The sequence below is a fragment of the Oncorhynchus mykiss genome, chromosome 8, assembly GCF_013265735.2.
Source record: "Oncorhynchus mykiss isolate Arlee chromosome 8, USDA_OmykA_1.1, whole genome shotgun sequence".
Taxonomy (NCBI): Eukaryota; Metazoa; Chordata; class Actinopteri; order Salmoniformes; family Salmonidae; genus Oncorhynchus; species Oncorhynchus mykiss.
The window spans coordinates 68621661-68648397 of record NC_048572.1 but is presented as its reverse complement, the minus strand read 5'-3'; the positions used below and the strand labels follow the sequence as shown (position 1 = coordinate 68648397).

Below are 26737 nucleotides of genomic sequence, written 5' to 3'. Positions count from 1 at the left end.
CAAAGAAAACACAAAAGAACTATGGTCAGAACGCGACAAATCTGTTTTTTTTTTTTAAATGTGCAATATGCAGAAATTGCTTCACCATTTCCTAGTTGCTAAAATTCTAATAGTTTACCTAATTTCATTTTATGTAACAAAACAAGCCATCTGCTGTACAGTGCAGAGTATCCTTGTACAATCTAAACAGTTGTGAAATATATTTTCAATAAACAAAAATGTTTTATTTTCAACTGTTTGAAGCTGGTGTACAAAACCGGAAGTAAAAGACACAAAAACGAAAATTAAGCAAGCGATCCATAGAAATAGTGCACGTACAACAGACTTCTTAGACTTGCAATCAATGGGAATGACAGATCTATAAATCACATTTCTACGTGAATTTGGTTAGGTCAACCAAAAAGTTACATATTGCAGCTTTAATAAAGCAGTCAAAATGTAGGTACATTTTAATAAGGTGAGCAACTAAACATTTTTCAATTTTAGACGTTTATGTCCCTTCATAGTGTGTTTGCCTAACCATGACCATCATCCACATAGCTATCCCACTGAGAACAGATGTCAATTCAACATCTATTTTTATTGATGTGAAGTGGAAACAATGTTGATTCAACCAGTGTGTACCCAGTGGGATCTTTTTTTTTTTTTACAAACTTAGTTTTTTTGTGTCAGCAATTAGAAGTTTTACTTATCATTGAGGCTGTTACTTACATACCCTTCAAAAATAATTAACCCATTAATCAGAAATGAATTTACACTTAATATTCTTGCACATAAAGTTGCCCCAAATTACCCTAATATGTGTGTCTGCCTCCACACACTGCAACATCCACCACAATAGCCCCACAGATTGAGAGGTGTCACATTTGATTTGCATTGAGGCTGTTATTTGCATACCCTTAAAAGTAATTAAAAGTAATTAACCTTAATTAACACTTAATATTCTTTCATTTAAGGTGAAATGTAAGATGTAACCAATTTGCTGTGACCCATATAGATCAAGCCCTATCTATCAATACTCTTCTAGCAGGTTGGAGACACCCTTCATTGATCCACGATTGGCAGCTAAATAGTAAGATTAGGAATAGGAAACCTTTTATAGACTCTTATACATTTAATTGCAATTGCAGTAAAATACGAAATCGGGTCTAGGTAGGAAAGTATGGCAATATTTTATCAGTGTTTTATAGGGGCCTATTTACTGTTCAAGCAGGTGCCAAAATGGTTTCTTTCTTCTTTTTTTTTTGTCAGATAGGCATAGATGGAAGACTAAACCTGATACATATTCAATTGCCTATGATTAATGTAGAGCATAATCATCCTCAGTAGAAACCCAAGTGTGTCATTCATTTGGATAAAGCTCAAAATAATAATTCATTCATAGGCCTAATATAAAAATAATGCAAGATTAAGGGCATGTATTTAAATCTCCCAGCCTGAGCTTCCCCTAACATTTTCAGGCAGCGAGAGGAGGGCAGCAGACTGTCGATAAAATACTTAAAATGCTTTTCAACAGATTGTATGTTTGTTTTTAGATTGGAGAAGGAGGAGTTTCGAGACGACGGAGTCTCAAGGAGCCACATTGTGTTTAGTGAACTTGGCGAATTGACCAGTAGGGAGAGACAGTGAGAGATCCTGGCACAGCGACAAGGTATTTTCTGTTGGAGGGACTGTATGCATGGGAGGGAGTAGCAGCCTCAGTACCAGGCGGTGATCTCAGATCGGAGCGGAGAGTGGATAGGGGAGGCTGCTACATGCTGCTGCCGCTGCCGCCTTTGTTGTAAGCAGGGAACGTTTGGTTTCACCACTACATCCAGACTGCAGCAGATATACGGATATTTATCACGCATTGAAAGGGAAAATACATAACAAACGGCATATCAATGTACTTATACGAGGGCAGGGGACTGCTTCTGTTCACGCTCTTGGCCGCTTTGCAGGTAATGTGTCTCCGGAAAGGTTTTGTTGAGTTGCACAAGACAGTTCTAGGACTATTGCTTTATTTCTGTGACGATGCTGCTGCTGTGATCTGTCGGGTTATACGTGCCTGGTTGTCCGTTATAATGCATCCAGTATTGGGAACTTGGATATGTGATGCGTCAACAAATAATGACAAGATGTAGTAAATTGATGTTGCGTGAAGATCAACCCTGGTTTGCTTGGAGCCGAAAGCACTACGGTAGTCTATTTGAAGGATGGGATGCTTGGCCATTTAAAAAGCTTCGCTTTGTTCAAAATATGTTATTGTGTTGGCTACAATGTATCACTCTCTGGTACCATATTCGCTTGCTTTCGAAATTCATGAAAATAAATCTAGCCCGCATAATCTATTATAAACACAGTCATATCTATTACGTGGTTTATTAGTCCATATGGGCCTCAAGAAATACAATGTTTCTTCTTGAAGTATTTTTTGTTGTTGAACTTGCTAAAATGCTATACTTGCATGTTTGTTGGCTACATTTGTAACCTTTTCACGAGCCAACATGATATGGTTAGTAAGTTGCTGCTGTCTATTGATGCAGGCTATGGGTTACAAAAACCTATTATTATTTCTTCCTAACGGACACGGAATGAGCCTCGAGGCAATGGCCCTTTACGTATTTTAATTAGGCTATCAGTGCAAACAACAGTTACGGTGCACTTATGTTGAGTTTCTCTAGGTTAGTGCAATCCAGAAACTCTGCCAGAGACTATGCTGTGTTCCTTTTTTGATTTCCTAACTACAAAATCGTCTTGACCTCAGCTGCTTATAGTGCCTCGGCAGAGTGTAAAGTAGGTTACCAAAGTAGCCTAGTCCAACCTTGTACTTATCACATTTTATAGTTCATTCTGAATATTATAGTTTCATCAAAATTATGTATCTTTTAATACGTAATTTAGGCCTGACCTAGCCTACTTGAGTTGTAAAATAAAAATTAAGGATTTTTTACATTTAAATTGCCAAAATGTTTAAATAATTAAAGCTGTAATATGAGAGTCAGTCTAATGAAATGTAGGCCCATTTATTAATTTAAAAAACGAACTATGCTGTTCTATGCATGGTGGTGTGCTCTGTCAATTGATGATGTAGTGTGCTAGAAAGCCAGGCATACACCCCCACCCGCCCCTCCCCCAGCATATTCCATTTCAATTCCGCTGATGTTGAATGGCAAGTGGCATGGATACTCTCAATTCTTGTTTTCCGTGGAACTCTTCTTGTTTCACATTCTTTTGTTGTCCAGTCTGGCCCTTCTAATTAAATAGTATTAAGTGTATTTGGGGATGTGGGATCATATGCTCATTTTATTTTGTTTTGGATAGTTTTTGATCAATTTGATGCCCATTATGTGGTAGCCTAGTAATAGATTATGTGTTATGTTATAATAGACGACGCACACTTGATGAGATAATTGTCAAACTCTTGAACGTTTGTATTTTGTTTTGGAAATAAGATGAATAAAAATACATAAAGTGACAGATAATCATTTATTATGTAACAAATGGCATAAATATAACTTATCGGATTCAACATCAGACCATTGAGATTAAATCAGAGATAGAGTTGGGGGAGATCAAGAGGGATGATGATGGGGAGGCGATGAAGAGGGATGAAGATGGGGGAGATGAAGAGGGAGGATGATGCGGGGAGATGAAGAGGGATGATGATGGGGTAGATGAAGAGGGGAGATGAAGAGGGATGATGATGGGGGAGATGAAGAGGGATGATGATGGGGTAGATGAAGAGGGGAGATGAAGAGGGATGATGATGGGGTAGATGAAGAGGGGAGATGAAGAGGGATGCTGATGGGGGAGATGAAGAGGGATGATGATGGGGGAGATGAAGAGGGATGCTGATGGGGGAGATGAAGAGGGATGATGAAGAGGGATGATGATGGGGGAGATAAAGAGGGATGATGATTTAGTGTTTTGTTTGAGTAGACACAGGAATTCACACACACAGATGCTTTCCCCCCTACAGTTTAGTAGGAGTATTAGGAGTTGTAGCCTAGCTCTACTGTTCCTGAACTTCAAAGCATCCCGTTTACTCAGATCAGAGTAGTGATAAGGGGGACCAGCCAGCAGTGAGCCATAGACCCAACATAGAGCCATAACCATGGCCTGGGCCTGAGTCTGGGCCCCTCTCTATCTCCTCAAAGAGACAAATGTGGCCTGTTCTTGCCTAGCCATGCTCATTGGCTAATGGTTAACCCTTTTGGCCTCATTATCCTAATTGCAGTCCTTGCTATAAAAACAACAGGTGCATTTGTATGACTATGGAGGGAGATAGAGTGGAGGGTTCAGAACGTGACCAGGAGTTTTTGGGTAGTCAAAAGTGCATTTTAGAGGGGGGTGATTTGTGATTCTGAATCATTCTGACCCCCTTCCCCCTCCTACCCCCTCAGATTGCAACAGAGGGCAGGGGCACCCCTCCTCTGTGTCGGCCTGGATTCTCTGAAGATATGTACGTTGCAGAGATTCCAGAGAGTGCAGAGAAAGGACAGGCCCTTTTCAATGGTAAGTCCTGGTTTGAATAGATTTGTTTTCCATTACACTCTTCACTGCCTGTTTGTAGTATGTTTGTGCACACGTGCTTAAGTGTTTGTGTGTGTGTTTCAAGTTTGAATGTCACATGCACAAGTACAGTGAAATGCCTTACGTGTGTGTGTGTGTGTGTGTGTGTGTGTGTGTGTGTGTGTGTGTGTGTGTGTGTGTGTGTGTGTGTGTGTGTGTGTGTGTGTGTGTGTGTGTGTGTGTGTGTGTGTGTGTGTGTGTGTGTGTGTGTGTGTGTGTGTTTGTGCGTGCCCGTACTGTGTTTCATTCAACACATGTAGGATGTTGAGTGCGGTCGTGGGTAACAACAAACATCAAACATATTTAACAATTAGCATTGCTGTTATGTGGGCCTAAAACCCCATGTTGTTTGGCTTGTAAACAATGAAATGTCAATCTGGATAAATGTAGCCCTACTTCTAATAATTTTCTTACACAGGCCTTTTTTGAACAACAGAGTTCAATAATTTTCTCTCTCCAGTCTTAGCACAGTGTCGCTGAAAAACCAATGCTTTAACAGTAGGACAATGTGTTCCAGCTTATTTGCTTTTAAAAAATATTTTTTGAGCTCTGAATTTAAAGAATTTAAAAAAATGCAAAACCATTTTAAATTAGATTACTTTATACAGTACCCCTCATAGAAAACCCATACACTTGAAGTCATGGAAAGTTTCAAAGATGGAGACCTACTGCAATTTTATTCTGAATAGGAAATGAAAAACCAAACCCCTCTACTTGTTTTTAAATGGAACCATGGCAGTTGTAATTCAAAAGGTGAACACATGGGTTGCAAAGCACAGTTATGGAATAGAACTTGTACTTATATCTTTTATGTCTGTTTCTGTATGTCAAACACCATTCATTATGACACATAAGCTAACCCACACAGATCAGATGGTCAAAGCTTTTATATGTTGTGTACTAATCGCGGACATAAGCAATAATTATTATGCAAGTAAATTATTATGTTGCTTTCACAGTCATTAAATCATTATTTCTGCCATGTTAGCCTTAAACAGGTTCAAGGAAATGTGTAATACTTGCAAGTACAGTTGAAGTCGGAAGTTTTCATACACTTAGGTTGGAGTCATTAAAACTCGTTTTTCAACCACTCCACAAAATTCTTGTTCACAAACTATAGTTTTGGCAAGTCGGTTAGGACTTCTACTTTGTGCATGACACAAGTCATTTTTCCAACAATTGATTACAGACAGATTACTTAACTTATAATTCACTGTATCACAATTCCAGTGGGTCAGAAGTTTACATACACTAAGTTGATTGTGCCTTTAAACAGATTGGAAAATTCCCGAAAATTATGTCATGGCTTTAGAAGCTTCTGATAGGCTAATTGACATAATTTGAGTCAATAGGAGGTGTACCTGTGTATGTATTTCAAGGCCTATCTTCAAATTCAGTGCCTATTTGCTTGACATCATGGGGAAATCAAAAGAAATCAGCCAACACAAAAAAATTGTAGACCTCCACAAGTCTGGTTCAAATGCCTGAAGGTACTACGTTCATCTGTACAAACAATAGTATGCAAGTATAAACACCATGGGACCACGCAACCATCATACCACTCAGGAAGGAGACTCGTTATGTCTAATAGATATTAATGTACTTTGGTTCTAAAAGTGCAAGTCAATCCAAGAACAACAGCAAAGGACCTTGTGAAGATGTTGGAGGAAACAGGTACAACAGTATTTATATCCACAGTTAAACTAGTCCTATATCGACATAACCCGAAAGGCCACTCTGCAAGGAAGAAGCCACTGCTCCACGTGTAGCAAACTGTAGTCTGGCTTTTTTTATGGCGATAAAAAAATCCAGACTACAGTTTGCTACACATGGAGATAAAGATCTTACTTTTTGGAGAAATGTCCTCTGGTCTGATGAAACAGGAATATTACTGTTTGGCCATAATGACCATCATTATGTTTGGAGAAAAAAGGGGGAGGCTTCAAGCCAACGAACCCCATCCCGACCTTGAAGCACAGGGGTGGCAGCATCATGCTGTGGGGGTGCTTTGCTGCAGGAGGGACTTCACAAAATAGATGGCTTCATGAGGTAGGAAAATGATGTGGATATATGGAAGCTACATCTCAAGACATTAGTCAGGAAGTTAAAGCTTGGTCGAAAATAGGTATTCCAAATTGGCAATGACCCCAAGCATATTTCCAAAGTTGTGGCAAAATGGCTTAAGGACAACAAAGTCAAGGTATTGGAGTGGCCATCACAAAGCCCTAACCTCAATCCTATAGAAAATGTGTGGGCAGATTTGAAAAAGCATGTGCGAGCAAGGAGGCCTACAAACCCGACTCAGTTACACCAGCTCTGTCAAGCTTGTGGAAGGCTACCTGAAACTTTTGACCCATGTTGAACAATTTAAAGGCAATGCTACCAAATACTAATTGAGTGTATGTAAACTTCTGACCCACTGGGAATGTGATGAAAGAAATAAAAGCTGAAATAAATTGTTCTCTCTACTATTATTCTGACATTTCACATTCTGAAAATAAAGTGGTGATCCTAACTGGCCTAAGACACGGAATTTTTACTAGGATTAAATGTCAGGAATTGTGAAAAACTGAGTTTAAATGTATTTGGCTAAGGTGTATGTAAACTTCCGACTTCAACTGTACATAGCAGAAACATAAAGGAAAGAAGTGGTCAGTGGCCATGCTGTTTTATAATCCCAACCCCTCTTAATGGCTGTCATTTCCTTTCAACACAGCTTCAGTATCACAGTTGTGTTTGTACAGTATCTGCTCTGTTGGAAATACAACATCGAAAAGCACAGCTTCCTACATCTGACTATGCTTTTATCTGTTTCATTTGTATCTGTTTCTTTTTGCTTCTATACCATATCCCTCAGAAAAACAAGACAAAATCAATGTAATGTTTTGTTTTTAATTATTATAATGATACTGACCCGCAACATGATTGGAAACAGTAATTACAATGTATCATGGAAAACATGACCAATTAATTGCTTTTTTGCGGTTAACTACTCCCTAAGTAAAAGTGCTGCCACACAAACAAATATCACACGATTACAGTCACCAATAGCACCTCTGAACAGTGCTGAGACTGAAGTCGTCAGTTTGGCTGGTGCCTAGCAAGGTGAACCATATGAGTGTGCTCGCATACTGCCTTAATTTTTTGGGAAAGAAGTGGCAATAGTGCTGTTCGTCCATTTTGAGATGCTGTTGCCAGCATACACTTCCTCAAAATAGTCCGAATTAATAGATAACTCAAGAAATATGTAATAACTTTGATGTTTTTGCCAGGGAGATCTTAGTTGCGCAATTTTGCATCTGACTAGGATGTTTGGTGCAGTATTTCTCAAGTGAAAAAATGTGCACAAGGACGAGTCATTTCTTGTTGAATGACAACAGGTACTTAATTGAAGAATCCCTACTGTTGACCAATCGCAGACGGGAGGGCATAGACTTCGGCTACCGACTTCGACTTGCCTCTGAAAAAATGTAGTCTGCCCAAACAGTCTAAAAAACCCTTGCCAAAGTCCAAAACAAACAAAATGTCGTCATAATATATGCACAAACTGTTCCGAACTGTTTCGGCTGGGAAGCATGCGGACAAGTGGAGGCTGGTGGGAGGAGCTATAGGAGGACGGGCTTATTGTAATGGCTGGAATGAGATAAACAAAACGGAGTCAAACATGTGGTTTCTATATATTTGCTACCGTACCATTGATTCCATTCCAGCCATTACAATGAGCCCGTCCTGTTATAGCTCCTCCCACCAGCCTCCTCTGTTGCGGACGCCTTGAGAGTGACTGCCAATAATAAAAGAGGAATATACCACCAATGTGCCATCCCAGGGATTTGGGCCTTGAGGTCATCTGAACCAGAAACTAGCTCCAGTTGCGTTGGATTTCACAGTGTGTTCTAAAAAGTCACAGTCAGCTGAGAGTGTGAGTCAGAAGAGACTGGGAGGGCGAGAAGGAAGGAGAGAGAAGGAGAGAAGAGCGAGAGATAAAAAGAGAGAAAGGGAAAGAAGGAGAGTAATGGAGTGGTGGTTGGAATGGAAAGAGAAAGCTTCCTTATACCTGCTCTACAGCTCAACCTCCAGTTTGATCCTCCAGGTGATGGATTTCCCTCTCAGTTGAATTGTGGATGGGCCGTGACCAGGGGTAATCAGTTCCCCTTTTGTCTGCCCCCCTTCTCCCCTCCCCTCACCTTCCTCTCTCCTCTTCTCTTTCTTTACCCTCCCTCACCTCCTCTCTCCTCTGCTCTTTCTTTTCCCTCCCTTCCCCTAGCCCTCAGCCCTCTATGGGGAGAGGGGTTCTCGGACAGGGAGAGAGAGAGGCACAGCACCCCTATATCATTGTAATGCGTTGGCCTGGAGCTGGGGCTGCATGGGGCTCAGTAGCTCAGTGGCGTGGGATGATGCTAATGAAAGCTCCAGTCTCTAATGAAAGGCTCCTGTGGCATATTTTGAAAGACAAAGCTCCCACGGTGTGGAGGGAGTGTTAAGCCCCCCCTCCTGTTTTCTAACTCCACTTTCACCATGCTGCTTGTGAATATTGTTTTTACCAGGAGGCAGGGAAACAAGGGCTTTTTGAGAGGCTCCTAGCCACAAGAGGTGTAGTGTGGAGACTAACGCCATGACACCTTTGTGTTTTTTTCTTTCAGTGAGAATGTCTGCCTCCTGTGCATTTAATTACTTTTCTTAATTGCATCCTTAGGCCCTAAATAATGAATGAATGAGGACTGACTGAATCTAGTTGCAGTCATTTCCTCAACCATACCTGAGTGTTCATGCTCATTGTAACAGAAAATCCTTCCTTGTTATATCAGAAATAATCTAGCAGCTCCCTTGTAATATGCATGGACCTGTCCTCCTTTAGAAAAGCTATTAGAGAGTATAGTTATACTAAGCTCTCTCTGTAGAGCTGGAATAGATTCCTTCTTCCAAGTTGGGAAGGAGTATTGTTGTGAATATGACTGTAACCCTACCAGTATACAGTACTAGGTAATGGTAATACGATCACTTTGTTCTTGCGACAGTTGACCCTGTGGTGAGTAGAGACAATAGGAGCCTACCCTACTGTCTCTGAAGGTGATTCATTTCAGTAATTGATTTACAGAATACACACCCTGAGTAGATCTGGGAGAACATCAGCATTCACGTGCACATTTTTTTGGAATGAATAACAAAACCCAAAGTTTTCTAGGCCCAAAACATATTTGGCTCTGCTTGGGTATTCTCTACAATGGCAATTCCTCCACAATAAGCAGAAGTAATTGTTTAATTATAAAGACGTAATTATTTGTTAGGTGATGCAGATCCAGAGATTAACTATTGGTTGGCCCTGGCGAATGCTCCATCGGTTTTCAATGGAATTGTTCAGGTGGCTCTGAACAAAGTTCATTAGCAGGGCAGTGGAGGGGAAAGTGAGGGAGGACAATTATTTTGCTACGAGGCCTCCTCTCCTATGTATCCGATGATGTGGAAAAGAGGATTTTAGCTCTTTGTTTGTGAACGTAAAGCCCACAGGCTCAGGCGGTTTCCCACTGTCGGCCCCAAGGGCCTCTCGTGACCTTGTCTTTAAGCATCCCTATTTGTTTAGGGCTGGCTGATACCGAGTCCCTGAGTGGAGGCCTATATATCTACTCCCACTCACTACACTCATCACCATTCACTACCACAGCTAAGCTAAGACTGTGTCACCACCAGTGAGTGTTCCTATAGAAAGGACATTTTAACATTCATGTCGTGTTCATTTCCTGTTTGATCAAAATGACTCATCTGATGAAATCAGCAGGTAAAATGGCCGGTATGGCTGGCGATGGTAGTGTGGACTGAGTCTTGGGGCTGCTGGTTAATGGGTTAATGGAGAATTGGCTATAGAGAGCTGACATGTATTGTCCTGCCTTTCAGACTAGGGGGCTTTTTAAGCAGGATTGTAAAGTGAGTCAGTAACAGCAGCATTATTCAGCAGAGTCTTTCCTCTCCAAAACTGGGTTAATGAAAAAGCCCAAAAGCCTAATTGAACTTAATACATACTCCTCTCACAAGCAGCCACCCTGCCTCCCCAACCCCCCCACCACCTACTTTCAATCTTTTTCTTTATTCCACACTCCCCAAGCTCTTAAGTTTCAGATGTTTTTGCCAATTAAGTGTGCTGGGCTGATGGAAGACAACTGTGGTTACAGTCTTCTTCAACCTCAGTTCAAGTGCTTTTAACGCCAGTGCGTCGACCGTGTCCACTGAGCTGTCTGTATCTGGCTCCACTGACTGGGGGTTCAAACCCTGAGCCGTCCTGGGGAGACACAGTTGACCGATTTCACTATATGGATTAAACAAGCAGTGAGAGAGAGAGAGGGAGAGGGAGAGAGAGATAGAGAGAGACTTTGTGTGTACAACATCGGCTCTTTTTTTCTGTCCAATGAAATGTACGGTATACTGGATGGAAAGACCTGGGCATAAGAAATCACAACACTTTCCATGACTTTGTTTTTTAGTGTAGTTACCTTTCCCTGCTCTGTTTGATTAATACAAACCTCTTGAACCCACAGAGAATCAGACCTTTTTGACAAAAATAAAATATTGTGAGAACAATAAATAGTACACATTTTTTCTGGCTTTTTATATTTTATTGGGGGGGGGGGGTGAGACTCCATTTGTATGGTGTTGTTGTTCTGGTTCTCTGCACTTTGTCAAGGATCCTGATGACCCCTGGTATAGAGTACAGCTGGGGCAGCTCTCTGAAGTGCTTGAGAGGCCCGTGTGTTTGGTGAGACGTGATCCTGGTCGACTCCGTCCTGTAAATTGGGGCCGGTGCTCAACCTCTTACAGCTCCAGGAAGGAGGAGGTGGTGCTTCTCTCTGTGTGTGTGTGTGTGTGTGTGCGTGTGTGTGCCTGTACTGTGGGGGGGGGGGGGGGGGGGGGGGGTGAGCTCACACTGAATGGAGAGACCAGCCAATGGAGGTTGTGACCCTCAACGGGGTGGCCCCATGTGCACGACACCTCTCAGGGCATGCTGTCCTGACTTGCCAAAATTAACATCTATCACTGGAAAATGGAGAGTCGGAGCATTCAGAGGGAGCACCGGTCGGTTGGATCTCTATGGATGTTTCCACCATCCTCCATACGATACATGACAAATGGTAATGAATTAACGTGACTATCACAACGAAGTCAAAGGCATCTGCATTAGTTATGAGAGGCTGCCTGCGGAACACTGGAACACTAAGGGAATGTGATTCTCTTCTAATAGATGAACGCCCAATAGGCCCCCATAAATATATAATAAATGATAACAAAGATACAAAAGTTCAGGGGATGGGATGATCAGAAAACACATTCCTTTTGTAAATAATGTGTATCTGAGGGTTAGCCTGAGTTAGTGTCATGGCACAGCACATCATGGTCATAGATAAGACAATGTGTAATAGCCTCGTGCAATGAAGGCTCTCACTGGCTACTTTGCTGCAGATGAGGTTGTGTAGCAAAGCACTGTCTGAAGCACTGATGTCTGTGCCAATCCTGAATTATTCAATAGTCAAACAAGGCTGCCTTAATATTCTAATCCCTTGGTTAGATGAGAACCATAAATACAGAAGAGACATCATCCTTCAGTCAGATGCGAAGAGGAGAGGAACAGGGGCTAGGAACAGCAGGACAACCAGCCCTTTATTTTCTTTTTCATTACAAGGATTGCATGTTACACAAGTTCCTCCATCTCTGTTTTTTAAAGTCCGACATCAAGTGCAACCCCACGACCGCACCTCTCTCCCCATCTCATTTGATGGGGGTTCTAAATTCCAATCCCCCGCTTCCCTTGTTTTAAGCCGATGCAGCACTTCTCTCTGGGTGATCCTGTTTGCAGCACCAGTCCATTGCTCTCCTTCTCATTCCCCCCTTCTCAGTTTTCCCGCACCAAGCGGATCAATAGATCCAGGGTCTTTGTTTGGCCTGATCAATATGTTGTAATGAAGGCTGTGCTCCAATTCCCAGCTAAAGCATGGAAGAATCAGCTTTATTTTTTATTGTTATGAGAACCTATACATTTTCATCACCTGCCCGCCTGTGTTGGTTTTGCCCCATGCCACGCGACCATGGCCTAGATAACCGCCACATATTGTGTCGGTTGATTGGATCTCAGTGGTATACAGTTCCTTCAGAAAGTATTCATACCCCTTGACTTATTTTACATTTTGTTGAGTTACAGCCTGAATTCAACATGGAATAAATAGATTTTACACACAATACCCCATAATGACAAAGTGAAATCATGTTTTTACAGAAATATCTCATTTACATAAGTATTCACACCCATGAGTCAATACATGTTAGAATCATCTTTGGCAGCGATTACAGCTGTCTTGCTGGTTAAGTCTCTAAGAGCTTTGCACACCTGGATTGTACAATATTTGACCATTATTATTTTCTAAATTCTTCAAGCTCTCTCAAGTCTTGCTATAGATTTTCAAGCAGATTTAGGTAAAAAACTGTAAGTCGGTCACTCGGGAACATTCACTCTCTTCTGGTAAGCAACTCCAATGTAGATTTGGCCTTGTGTTTTAGGTTATTGTCCTGCTGTCAGCTACAAATGTCTTGTGGAAAGCAGACTGATTCAGTTTTTCCTCTAGGATTTTGCCTGTGCTTAGCTCCATTCCGTTTATTTTTAATCCTGAAGAACTCCCCGGCCTTTAATGATTACAAGCATACCCATAACATGATGCAGCCACCACCATGCTTGAAAATATGGAGAGTGGTACTCAGTAATGTATTGGATTGGATTTGCCCCAAACATAACACTTTGTATTCAGGACAAGTGTGAATTGCTTTATCACATTTCTTGCAGTATACATTTTTTATTTGGTATTTTGGTATTTTATTAGGATCCCCATTAGGTGTTGCAAAAGCAGCAGCTACTCTTCCTGGGGTCCCATGCAAAACATGAAACATTACATAATACAGAACATTAATAGACATGAACTGCACAAGGACAAAACTACATCAAAAAACAAAACCAAAAAAGGCACACGTATCCTACATATCAATACCAATACAAAAAGACAAACTATTAGGTCAATTAAGGTGGAGGCATTGTGTCGTGAGGCGTTGCTTTATCTGTTTTTTTAAACCAGGTTTGCTGTTAATTTGAGCAATATGAGATGGAACGTAGTTCCATACAATAATGGCTCTATATAAAACTGTATGCTTTCTTGAATTTGTTCTGGATTTGGGGACTGTGAAAAGACCCCTGGAGGCATTTCTGGTGGGGTAAATGTGTGTGTCAGAGCTGTGTGTAAGTTGACTATGCAACAATTTTCGATTTTTCAACACATGAATGTTTCTTACAAAAAGAAGAAGTGATGCAGTCAGTCTCTCCTCAACTCTTAGCCAAGAGAGACTGGCATGCATAGTATTTATATCAGCCCTCTGATTACAATGAAGATCAAGATGTGCCGCTCTGTTTTGGGCCAGCTGCAGCTTAACTAGATCTTTGCTCGCAGCACGTTAGTGCCTTGTTGCAAAGAGGATGCATGTTTTGGAATATTTGTATTCTTTACAGACGTCCTTCTTTTCGCTCTGTCAATTAGGTTAGTATTGTGGAGTAACTCCAATGTTTTGGATCCATCCTCAGTTTTCTCCTATCACAGCCATTAAACTATGTAACAGTTTTAAAGTCACCATTGTCATGGTGAAATCCCTGAGTGGTTAGGAAGGATGCCTGTTTTTTTGTAGTGACTGGGTTTATTGATACACCATCCAAAGTGTAATTAATAACTTCACCATGCTTCACCATGCTTTTTTGTATTTTTTTACCCATCTTCCAATAAGTGCCCTTCTTTGTGAGGCATTGGACAACTCCCTGGTCTTTGTGGATGAATTGTGTTTGAAATTCACTGCTCGACTGACGGACCTTACAGATGACCTTACAGAGATGAGGTAGTTGTTCAAAAATCATGTTAAACACTATTATTGCAACTTATTATGTGACTTATTGAGCACATTTTTACTCCTAAGCTTATTAAGGCTTGCCATTAACAAAGAGGTAGAATACTTATTGACTCAAGACATTTCAGCGTTTCATTTTTTATTCATTTCATGTTTTTGTTTGTTAAATACAGTACCAGTCAACAGTTTTGACACACCTACTCATTCAAGGGTTTTTATTTTTGCTATTTTCAACATTGTAGAATAATAGTGAATACCTCAAAACTATGAAATAACACATATGGAAAAATGTAGTAACCAAAAAAGGGTTAAAAAAAATCAAAATGTATTTTATATTCTTCAAAGTGGCCACCCTTTGCCTTGATGACAGCTTTGCACACTCTTAGTATTCTGTCAACCAGCTTCACCTGGAATGCTTTTCCAACAGTCTTTAAGGAGTTCCCACATATGCTGGGCACTTGTTGGCTGCTTTCCCTTCAATGTGCCGTCCAACTCATCCCAAATCATCTCAATTGAGTGTGTCTTGAATTCTAAATAAATCACTGACAGTGTCACCAGCAAAGCACCCCCACACCATCACACCTCCTCCTCCATGCTTCACGGTGGGAACCACTCATGCGGAAATCATCCGTTCACCTACTCCGTGTCTCACAAAGACACAGCGGTTGGAACCAACAATCTCATCAGACCAAAGGAAAGATTTCCACGGGTCTAATTTCCATTGCTCATGTTTCTAGGCTCAAGCAAGTCTCTTCTTATTACTGTTGTCCTTTAGTTGCAGCAATTCGACCATGAAGGCCTGATTCACACAGTCTCCTCTGAACAGTTGATGTTGAGATGTGTCTTTATTTGGCCTGCAATTTCTGAGTCTGGTAACTTTAATGAACTTATCCTCTGCAGCAGAGGTAACTCTGGAACTTCCTTTGCTGTGGCGGTCCTCATGAGAGCCAGTATCATATTAGCGCTTGATGTTTTTTGCGACTGCACTTGAAGAATCTTTCAAAGTTCTTGAAAATTTCCATATCGACTGACCATCATTTATTAAAGTAATGATGGACTGTTGTTTCTCTTCTACAAATTCACTTTTAACAAGGCACACCTGTTAATTGAAATGCATTCCAGGTGACTACCTCATGAAGCTGGTTTAGAGAATGCCAATAGTGTGCAAAGCTGTTATCAAGGCAAAGGGTGGCTACTTTGAAGAATCTCAAATCTAAAGTATATGTAATTATTTTGTTAAAACATGATTCCATATGTGTTATTCTGCAATGTATAAAATAGTAAAGATAAAGGAAAACCCTTGAATGACTAGGTGTGTCCAAACTTGTGACTGTTACTGTAATTCCACTTTGGTATTATGGAGTATTGCGTGTAGGTCAGTGTCAGAATTTTTTAAATTTAATCCATTTTAAATTCAGTCTGTAACACAACAAAATGTGGAAAAAGGGTGTGAAAACTTTATATGGCTTTAATACCTCCGACCTCTAATGCAATTTTGCCTTTAGTAGTCTAGCAGTGAGAGGTGGGGTCTGAGAACACTTTATGCTGATTCTTTCACGTGATCCGGCTCCATTGCATTCCAAAGGCCATATCATAACCATGAAATAGTAATGTTGTTAACGTTTTAAAGCAAGTGCACCCGTCTGCAGCTAATTTGCACAGGGGTGGGGAGGCTGGCGCTGCCTTTTAAGGCTATGATGCTCGGCGGTGTGACTGGAGAGTACATATTTTATTTATGGTTGACCTTTTTTCTCTCCAGCGCCTCCTTATCGAACAGGTAGTCTGCTCAGTCTTTCCACACTTTTTGGGAGCAGACAGGGACTTGAATGCAGATAAAGGTATTTTTATATGGAGGGTGGTTGGTGGAGGGTTGACATTGGCCCGCGCTAACCCTTTAGTCTGGCTCACTTTTCACTACACAGCGCTCCTGCTCATATCGCTCATATCAGCCGCTAGCCCTGTCTCCTGTTAGACTGTGTGACACTGACATTGGGCAGCAGTTAAGGTGCCTCTCAATTGTGCCTGTGTGTGTGTCAGGGTGAGTGTGTGGGTGTTTGTCCTTGGCATATAATTAGCCTGTTCGCTCACCCCAGACAGTCCTGAGAGCTAGTGGGTATCCTCTCCCTCTCCACCAGTCAGAGGAGAATTCCGGAAACCACAGCTGTTGCGAAAGGACTTGCCTTATCGTTAGTCACATGACCTACCTATCGTTCAAATATCTCAACTGACATTCAGCAGCATTCAATATGCTTTCTATAAGGGTTAACGTCATAGGCCTAGATGCGGTTATTTGAGTGTCGTTTCTAACTACATTTTCAAATAATAATTGTGTTGAATGTGTATCCATGGGGATTGGATATGAAAACAAAGGTTTCATACAATAGGTGCATGGGTCCATCCTCAGTCATTTGAAGGTTATGTGCTTTTATTGATTATTTGCTTCTGAATCACACCTGGGCCCCTCCAGCCATGAACCACTCTGGCTTGGGTTTCTGAAATTGATGTGTGTGCTTCAATTTAAAAGACTGTCAGATGGCAAAGATTTTTTTCTTAAACAATCCTTTCCTGTAAGCACTCTGTCATGAGGTGAGGTGTGACTGAGGAGACTGGGAATGGTTCCTGTGCATGGTGGTTTTTGACTCTAATTCAGATGTTTGAGTTTTATTTAACATGAAATACATCTGGAAAGTGCAGAACATGACCCTTCTATGTAATGAGGTCAGGTATAAATGGCCGTATTGACCTCGATTTCCGCATAATATGCTTCCATGTATGTAGCTTAGTGTTATTTTTCACCTGTAAAACTCCAGACCTCGATGGAGGAAAAAACACTGTCCAGCTTGTACTTGGCAGACAACAGATCAACACAGTGAAGTGAAATGTTTATTTTATTAAAGGACCGACAGGCTTGTGGTTTTCACTAGTTTGTTTTCTCTCCGGGAGGCAGGCAACTTTAGTTTGGGCAGCAGCACAGCGAACAACTCCATATCTCTTCTGCTAGATTCTAGCCCCGCTTACAGTGTTGACCCAGTCGTCGATTGAGTAGTGTAAGAAACATTGTTTTATTGTGTCCCATTCGTTCACTCCCTCTCTCTGTGTTGTGCAGTTGTTTTTCTCATTATGCTGCTAGCTAGCTGAGTGTGTGGAGGCTAGCCCTCATGTTTTCCACTGCATCTTACCATTCATGCGTCGCTAAGCAAAAAATACAAAAATAACAAATATTAATCGTACCACAGGAACTCACTGCTTTTCTCTCCTTCAGTGATCTTTTGTTTGCTTTAGAATACATTTAAATCCCAAACTACCATTTTGTTGGCACTAGACACATGTGTCTGATCCTCTGACACTACATACAGTATCTCACTTATCTGTGAACGAGAAGAGCTTGTTGGTGTTTAACAATAAATAAAGTGCCGGTGAGAAGAGCGCAGAACAGGACCATCTCTTGTCTGTAGGATCATAGATGGAAATTAAACAAATATATTTGAGACAGCTTCACTGAACGGAGAGAATGCAGGGCTTTCTTTTTATTGAAACAGAGCAAAACCAATATCTGAGTGTGTATTTACAGTGTTTTATTTTTTTCTTGTCAAATGTAAAGCTCAGGTCATGGTTTAAGCCCCATGCTGAGCTGGAGAGGCTACGGGAATTAACACACCATTATTTCACTGACTACAAAAGGGGACATTTGAGGCAGAGAGACATTAATTGACCCAGATACTGTAACCAAGTTCCACATATGCCAATATCCTGCCTGGGATGAGGAGCCTCCCTGCCTCCTCTCTCCCTCACCACCGCCCGCCTTGGGCTATGCCAACTATTGTGTTCCGGAGGGGGTTTCTATTTCAACGCACCAGCGCTTCTTTGGACGTTACTTTCTGATGAGTCGCCAGGTCCTATCCTGTGACATCCCTCCTTGACGCATCCTCCTCTCCACTCCCACCCGTCTCCTTCCCCCTCCATCTATCCATCACTCCCTATTACCACTCCCTCCCCATCCTCCTCCTATTCATGTAAGCAGTAGTGTGATGGATGAGCCCCCCTTTCCTCCATTGGATGACTGATGTGCTTTAATTGAGTAATACATTGACACTACTGAAGCAATCTGCTTAACATTATACTGTGTTAAAACCAACCACAGATTTAGTTCCTTATGGAAACCTTGACAACCTAATGTGTTCTAGTCATGAGCTGAGCACATAAAGCACCATTCAAATAGTGCTTGTAATATTTTTGATGAATGTCTTGGCCCGGTGTTGTTTTGTGGAGGTTTGTGTTTTTGTATTTCCCAGAGGTCTCTATGCTTCAGCTGAAGAGGCCTCTGTGTCTGGCTGAGGTGGGCTGGAGGGAGGGAGAGAGAGAGTTAGAGAGAGAGAGAGAGAGAGAGAGAGAGAGAGAGAGAGAGAGAGAGAGAGAGAGAGAGAGAGAGAGAGAGAGAGAGAGTGTTAGAGAGAGTGTTAGAGAGAGTGTTAGAGAGAGTTAGAGAGAGTTAGAGAGAGAGAGAGAGAGAGAGAGAGAGGCAAAGACCGAGGCAGGATATGAGTAACGCTGGCTGGTGCACCTCCGAAGGGGCGGTTATTGATATTTGGGAACATGGTCTTTGGAGAAAAAAAACTCATTAAGTTGATTTACCTGAATATTGAATATTGAATGTTGAATATCTGTTTAATCTTGGGCATCCTGTGATTGTGAACACAGAGGCAACGGTTCCTCTTCGCCTCCTGTCTCCCACCCAAACTGTTTACCTCATCAGATGAGCGGATGAGCGCCTGTCCGTGTAACTGTCCCACTCAAAGTAATATACCGTTACCAGGCCGTGCTGACACTGCCGCCTCCCGCTGTCACACTGCGGATGTTATGATTGACCTGCGGCGATTCCTAGTTACCATCGGTGGCATGCGTATGTATACGGGCTGCTGCATAACAGCGATCCACTTCCCGCTCCCTCTGCTCACCGCCATTATCCTGGGTTTATGTTATCTCACCCTGTCGATATTTACTGAGGCCTTAAAAAGCGTGCAGCGTGTCGCCACTTTATTTGCTGTGTTACCGTGGGCTCAGCAAGAGATGGGCTGGGGGCTGGAGGGAGGGGATGTAGTCAGGGGGGTGGATGTATACTACTGGGAGCTGATATGCCTGGTTGCTCTATGCACCATGTAGCCTATGTACTATGTTGGGTCTGCATTGCAGTGTATTATTTGAGCCCTGCACATTAAATGGCCCAACGATGTATCCAAGGAGAGAAAGGCTCAATAAATACATTTGATTACGGATTTGTGACTCTTACTATGCACACAACGCTTCAGCAGCTTAACCACTTAACCAACCAGTTTAGCAATAACAGCAAGTACATGTGTTGTGTTTGCTTCTCACATCTCATCAATCAACATATTATTTTTATTCAAGCTGTAAGGAGGTCTATGCACTGAGTGCACAAAACATTAGGAACCCCTGCTCTTTCCATGACATAGACTAACCAGGTGAAAGCTATGTTCCCTTATTGATGTCACTTGTTAAATCCACTTCAATCCGTGTAAATAAAGGGGAGGAGACAGGTTGAAGAAGGATTTTTAAGCCTTGAGACTATTGAGACATGGATTGTGTATGTGTGCCATTCAGAGGGGGAATGGGCAAGACAAAAGATTTGAGTGCCTTTGAACAGCTTATGGTAGTAGGTGCCAGGCGCACCAGTTTGAGTGTTTCAAGAACTGCAACACTGCTGGGTTTTTCAGTCTCAACAGTTTCCTGGGTGTATCAAGAATGGTCCACCTGTCCATGCCCTGATGAATTGAGGCTGTTCTGAGGGCTAAAGAGGGTGCAATTCAATATTAGTGTCACGGTCGTCCTCCTCTTCGTCTGAAGAGGAGAGGCGAGATGGATCAGAGGACCAATATGCGGCGTGGTAAGTGTCCATGGTAAAATCTTTAATAAAGAAAGACTGAACACTATACAAGAGAGTAACAAAAACAATAACCCAAATTCGACCGTGACGCTACAAAATGAGACCTGTACTGAAACAAGCCACTAACATAGACAATCACCCACAAACAAACAGTGCAACCCAGGCTACCTAAGTATGATTCTCAATCAGAGACAACTAATGACACCTGCCTCTGATTGAGAACCATACTAGGCCGAAAACATAGAAATGCCCCAAAACATAGAAAAACAAACATAGACTGCCCACCCAACTCACGCCCTGACCATACTAAATAAATACAAAACAACGGAAATAGAGGTCAGAACGTGACAATTAGGAAGGTGCTCCTAATGTTTTGTACACTCGGTGTATAGGCGTAGTACATTTACTCCAGGGCACTATACATTATCTGTGTTAATTCACCTACTAGCGTTATATTCCAGGTGCATTGCTTTCCGGTAAACCTTCCAACCCCCACCCCCCACTGTTCCCCACAAGAGAGCAACACACTCAATCTTCTATAGATCCTGTGTCACTCCTTCACTCTCCCCACTAAGTGTTCTAAGCACTGTGACCTTTTGGCAAAGATAAGCTTCCTTCAGCTGACTTTAAGAGTTTGGAATAACAGCCTCAGCCATTAATTTATGCCATTGCTAACCTGAGGGCTATGAGCCAAGGTTATTGACCTTTCACGCCTGTCACTAGTGATAGAGAGACTTGGGCCTAGGAGGAGAATTAATTGGCGTTAATAAGGACCAGGGATTGGAATCAAAGACCTAGGGGCAACTTGATCCTCCAATTCTTTGTTTTACACTATTTGACCAATTCCCTTCTGCTAGAATAGAAATTGATGGCGCCAGCAGTGTTGGCCTAGAGTGAAAGTCACACAGAATCATAATGCCTTTACTCAATCCTAATGCATCTGTGCAAACAGAGGGTTAAATGCGTGAACTGATTGTAAGATTAACAGTTGCAGTCCTGATTTACTTACTGCATCTCAATCTTGAGCTGAGGTCATTATTACTGGACGTGAGAAGGGATTTGCTGGGGGATTTGAAAAGCTAGTGTTTCAAGGATTTTATGCAACAGCGATTTAAGGCTAGAGTTGCTTCAATGTTTTATTTTCAATCTCAAATCTTTTCTCTCTCTCCCTGCTAGCTCTTTGTACTGTGGATTGATTTGGTATGATTATATCTGGAAAATAATACAACTGAGTGGAGGGCAAGAGATGCAGAGTTTAATGAACTATGTAAAGAATGTTGGCTGGAAGGACAGGGGTCGGGGGGGATGTCGGAGAGAGACGTGGGTTGAGGAGACTGGTCACATGTTATTAGGCGCTGGTCTTCCCTCAAAGGCCCCAGTATGAATGTCTTAGTGGGAGGTGATGGAGGCACGCAGCACTGTTATTGGGCTCTTATTGCAGTCTCTTCTCTGAGTTTTTTTATTTTTATTTTTTTCCCAGCAGTCTGTACTGAACTACTTCTGTGTTTGTAATCACACAACCATCTGTGTCCCTCGTGGGGTTAAACTAAAACACTTTTTTATTGACTTTTGAGAGAAGATAATCTTTCTTTAGTGAATCCTGGATGCACATATTAACACAAGATCACTATCTCTCCCCATTACAAAAAAATATATATATATTTTTTTAAAGATGACGAAAACAGATGAAGAAAATAAAATGGGCGAAGCCAACACCAAGTCTTTGTGTTTGTTATTGCAAAGTGTCCCTAGTGGGATCCATCTGAAAGCACATTTTTGAACATTATTGAAAGAAACTTATCTCTGGCTGTTGGTCCTTTGTGTAGTTACTCATATATGTACAAATTAACCCAGGACCCTAGCTCTAGTCTGGTTAGGAAAGGGAAGAAGACAGAGGACAGAGAGAGGACAGATAATGGATGATGCTGGCTTAGCCCTCTGAGTCATTAATTTAGCTTAGCCTGTTGAATTCATCAAGTGTTTGTTTATTTGATAGATAGATGCAAAGTATGAGGTAGAAGGACGGATGAATGAGGATGGTGTGTGTGTGTCTGTAGAGGGGATCCGTTCCATGCATGGAATTTATAGACAAAACATAGCCAATCTAGAGGAATATGTTTTTTTCAGTGGATAGTGAAGGTATGCAGGGGGACTCCATATCATTGGGCCATCATTCCTGGCAGGAGGGATGGGGAAGTGGGTGCTAGTTGACTGGATAATGTAAACAGAGATAAGTCCCCTCTCCTGGCTCTTCACTCTCGTATATGTTGTGTAGGACATGCCAGGAAATAAGCCAACCGACTGACAAAAAATTCTGACTTCTAGTTTGATTGTTTTGTTTAGGGTCGGAATGAGGAAAAGGGGCCAACACTGTCTAGTCCCCATAAAGTGGACCTTATCGGATGAGCAGAAAAAACAAAGCAACTGTTGGTTGGGAGGCCATTTGAATGTGAAAGGCTTGTTTTCTCTCCCACAGAGAATGCATTGTCTAGGAGTGCTAAGGTCACAGTGACACAAACAAAGCCATTGTGTTGGGTGAATCAGCAGTGTATTTACCAGCTCTATTCTGCTGTGCTACTTCCCTGACCAGCAATGGCCTTTGTTAGGGCTCTTTTATATGGTCTCTGAATTATTTGTGTTTGAATAGAGATTTGATGAATATGATTTTGGCATTGATAACTGTTCTGTATGAGACTTACAACATTCAGTGCATTCAGCAAGTATTCAGACCCCTTGACTTTTTCCACATTTTGATACATTACAGCCTTATTCTAAAATTGCTACAAAAAATAACATCTCATCAATCTACACACAATAACCCATAATGACAAAGTGACAACAGGTTCTTAGAAATGTTTGCAATGTATTAATAATAAAAACAGAAATACCTTATTTACATAAGTATTCAGACCCTTTGCTATGAGACTCGATATTGAGCTCAGGTGCATCCTGTTTCCATTGATCATCCTTGAGATGTTTCTCTCAACTTGATTGGTGTCCACCTGTGGTAAATTCAATTGATTTGACATTATTTGGAAAGGCACACACCAGTCTATATAAGGTCCTACAGTTGACACAGAGCAGCACAAAGCCACAAGGTCGAAGGAATTGTCTCCAGAGCTCTGAGAGAGGATTGTGTCGAGGAACAGATCTGGGGAAGGGTAGCAAAAAATGTCTGCAGCATTGAAGGTCCCCAAGAACACAGTGACCTCCATCATTCTTAAATGGAAGAAGTTTGGAACAACCAAGACTCTTCCTAGGGCTGGCCGCCATGCCAAACTGAGCAATCGGGGGAGAAGGGCCTTGGTCAGGAAGGTGACCAAGAACTCAGTGGTCACTCTGGCAGAGCTCCAGAGTTCCTCTATGGAGATGGGAGAACATTCCAGAAGGACAACCATCTCTGCAGCACTCCACCATTAAGGTAGAATGGCCAGACAGAAGCCACTCCTCAGTAAAAGGCACATGACTGCCCTCTTGCCAAAAGACATCTAAAGACTCTCAGACCATGAGAAACAAGATTTCTGGTCTGATGAAACCAAGATTGAACTCTTTGGCCTGAATGCCAAGCATCACATTTGGAGGAAACCTGGCACCATCCCTACGGTGAAGCATGGTGGTTGTTTTTATGTGTATGTGAATAATTCACATCGGAAAGTTTGGTAAAGTTCAAGCATAATCCTTTACTCAGGTATAACATGTTACAGGTCACAACATCCTAATCAGACACTCATAATGCACCTGTTTATATAGCCTAGATAGGTGCCCCACTAGCGCTATCTCTGGGTTGGCACTATGCCCAATATCTTAACATCTTCGTTTTCATATATAATTTGCTTAAGCACTTCATACCATTTTAGTACCACAGTGAAAATACCTATTTACATTATCAACACCCATTTTTGTCCATCTCTTAAGGGACATAGTTCCCATACTGCAGGGGTGGTCTTATGTTAGCCGTTGTCCTAGTGTGTCGCACTGGTACCATATTGGGCAACTCTGGGACGTTGAGCACCTCTGGGATCCTCAGGTCCTCCCCTCGCACTCCTGGGATGCTGGGCACCTCTGGGAGCCTCATTGCCTCTCCTTCCTCTTCCACAGCCTCCTGAAATGATTTCATCCATTTCAGAATAAGGCTGTAACGTAACAAAATTTTGAAAAAGTCAAGGGGTCTGAATAGTTTCTAAATGCACTGTTTTTTCCGAATAACTGGTTAAGCAATTTGCCTTCCATGTGTGTTGAATAGGAAGATATTGACGTTCATTACTTTTTTATATTCGTGCACATTCTAAAATGTGGCATGTTTGTATATAATGGGGATTTTAAACTATGGATTTATTGTGTGTTTTCCAATGATAGGTGAAGACATCAAACAGCATTTGAGTGTTTGATTTTTATAAAACAATGTATACTGAACAAAAATATAAACGCAATGTGCAACAATTTCTAAGGTTTTCCTGAGTTACAGATTATATAAGGAAATCAGTCAGTTAAAATGTATTAATTAAACCCTAATCTATGGATTTCACATGACTGGGCAGGGGCTAGGAGGGCATTGGCCCACACACTTGGGAGCCATGCCCTGCCAATCAGAATACGTTTTCTCGACATAGAGCTTTATTACAGACAGAAATACTCCTCAGTTTCATCAGCTGTCAGGGTGGCTGGTCTCAGACGATCCTGCAGGTGAAGAAGCCGGATGTGGAGGTCCTGGGCAGGTGTGGTTACACGTGGTTTGCGGAAGTGAGGCCGTTTGGACGTACTGCCAAATTCTCTAAAGCGACGTTAGAGGCGGCTTATGGTAGAGAAATTAACATTAAATTCACTGGTAACAGCTCTGATGTAAATTTTGTCAGTCATCATGTCAATTGCGCGCTACCTCAAAACTTGAGACATCTGTGGCATTGTGTTGTTTGACAAAACTGCACGTTAGTGTGGCCTTTTATTGTCCCCAGCGCAAAGTGCACCTGTGTAATGATCATGCTGTTTAATCAGCCTCTTGATATGCCACACATGTCAGGTGTATGGATTATCTTGGCAAAGGATAATTGCTCACTAACAGGGATATTTGTGCACAAAATTTTAGATAAATAATATTTTTATGCTTATGGACAATTTCTGGGATCTCATCTTTCAGATTATGAAACATGGGACCAACATTTTACATGTTGCATTTTTATTTTTGTTTAGTATAGCATAGATTTGAATGCATACAGGCATGCAGGCAGTGCTGCCTGGCTGGCGCTTTGCCATGCCTGCAGCTGTGTGCACACTACCCATGATTCATGGGCTGTGTGTACACTACCCATGATTCATGGGCTTGAATCATATCGACCAATGACAGCAGCAGCAGAAACACAGGCTGTTACTAAAGTAGAGCTGCCTGGGAGAATAACCTGTGTGGCATGCTAACGCTACAAGAACACCTCACCACCGTGACCAACCACGCTAACAACACACCTACCTGTCACACTGCACGTATCACTTAAAACGTCACGGCCAAAAAATGTGGCCTACTGCTTACATAGTCAAGATAAACAATAAGAGCTCCCCCCCTCTCCCCGGCACCAACCCTCTCCACCTCCACCCGCGTTCCCTTCAGAGCCGGGGTAGTGCAGCAGTTAAGGGGTTGGTGTGTGGGGTATTAGGTGCTGCCTGGCTGCTGTTGACAGCTGGAACAGTATTCCAAGCCACTTGGACACAGCTGAGGTAATGTCTGTCCTCTCCTCTCCTCTCCTTGCCCAATCCACTCCAGTCTGGGCCCTGTGATTATCCCTGGCGTCTATTTATTGGTCTGCCTGTCCACGGCACAGCAAAGCGCAACGCAGCACGCCTGGAAAATGTGATTGGACCACCATCGATTTGTGCCTGTTTGAAATAAGGTGGGCCAGACAGAAAGACACATCGTTAGGTGGGAGATCTTTCCTCTCCCTTTTACCTCTCCCTTGTTTCTCTCTCTCTCTCTCTTTCTCTCTCTCTCTCTCTCTCTCTCTCTCTCTCTCTCTCTCTCTCTCTCTCTTTTCTCTGTGATTGTGACTACTTCCTGAGCCTGCTGTGTGAGTGGCCGTGACTCCTTGCCCCACTGACCACTGAGGGGTCTGAGCATGTGTGTCTGTTGGCCTCAGCCGGGCAGCTGTGCCCCGCTGTTAAGCTCCATTCTGTGGGGGATAAGTGAAAATTGGCATGCACTCTGATCTACTCTGCTCTGCCCGTCGAGTGCGTTTCATCTGCTCGCACAACGCGACAGCTGGACTGAGCTTTAGACCGCACCAATGTCTCTTCTACTTCGCTTCTCTACTGACTCTTTCTAATAAGAGATGGCCATCGAGAGAGAGAGACTTCCATAGTCTCTTTGCTTTCCACAGT

At 42.1% G+C, this 26737-nt stretch overlaps 1 protein-coding gene across 1 annotated transcript in view; it reads left to right on the top strand.

The window, feature by feature from the left end:
• The first annotated feature begins 1651 nt into the window (after nt 1-1651).
• The window catches only part of LOC110530422 (cadherin-2), a 104489-nt gene continuing 79403 nt past the window's right edge, over nt 1652-26737 (top strand). Inside the window, exons 1-2 of the mRNA XM_021613477.2 lie at nt 1652-1940; nt 4386-4497. Of these exons, the coding sequence (XP_021469152.2) occupies nt 1884-1940; nt 4386-4497 (169 nt within the window). The 5' untranslated portion in view covers nt 1652-1883. The remainder of the gene's footprint in view (nt 1941-4385; nt 4498-26737) is intronic.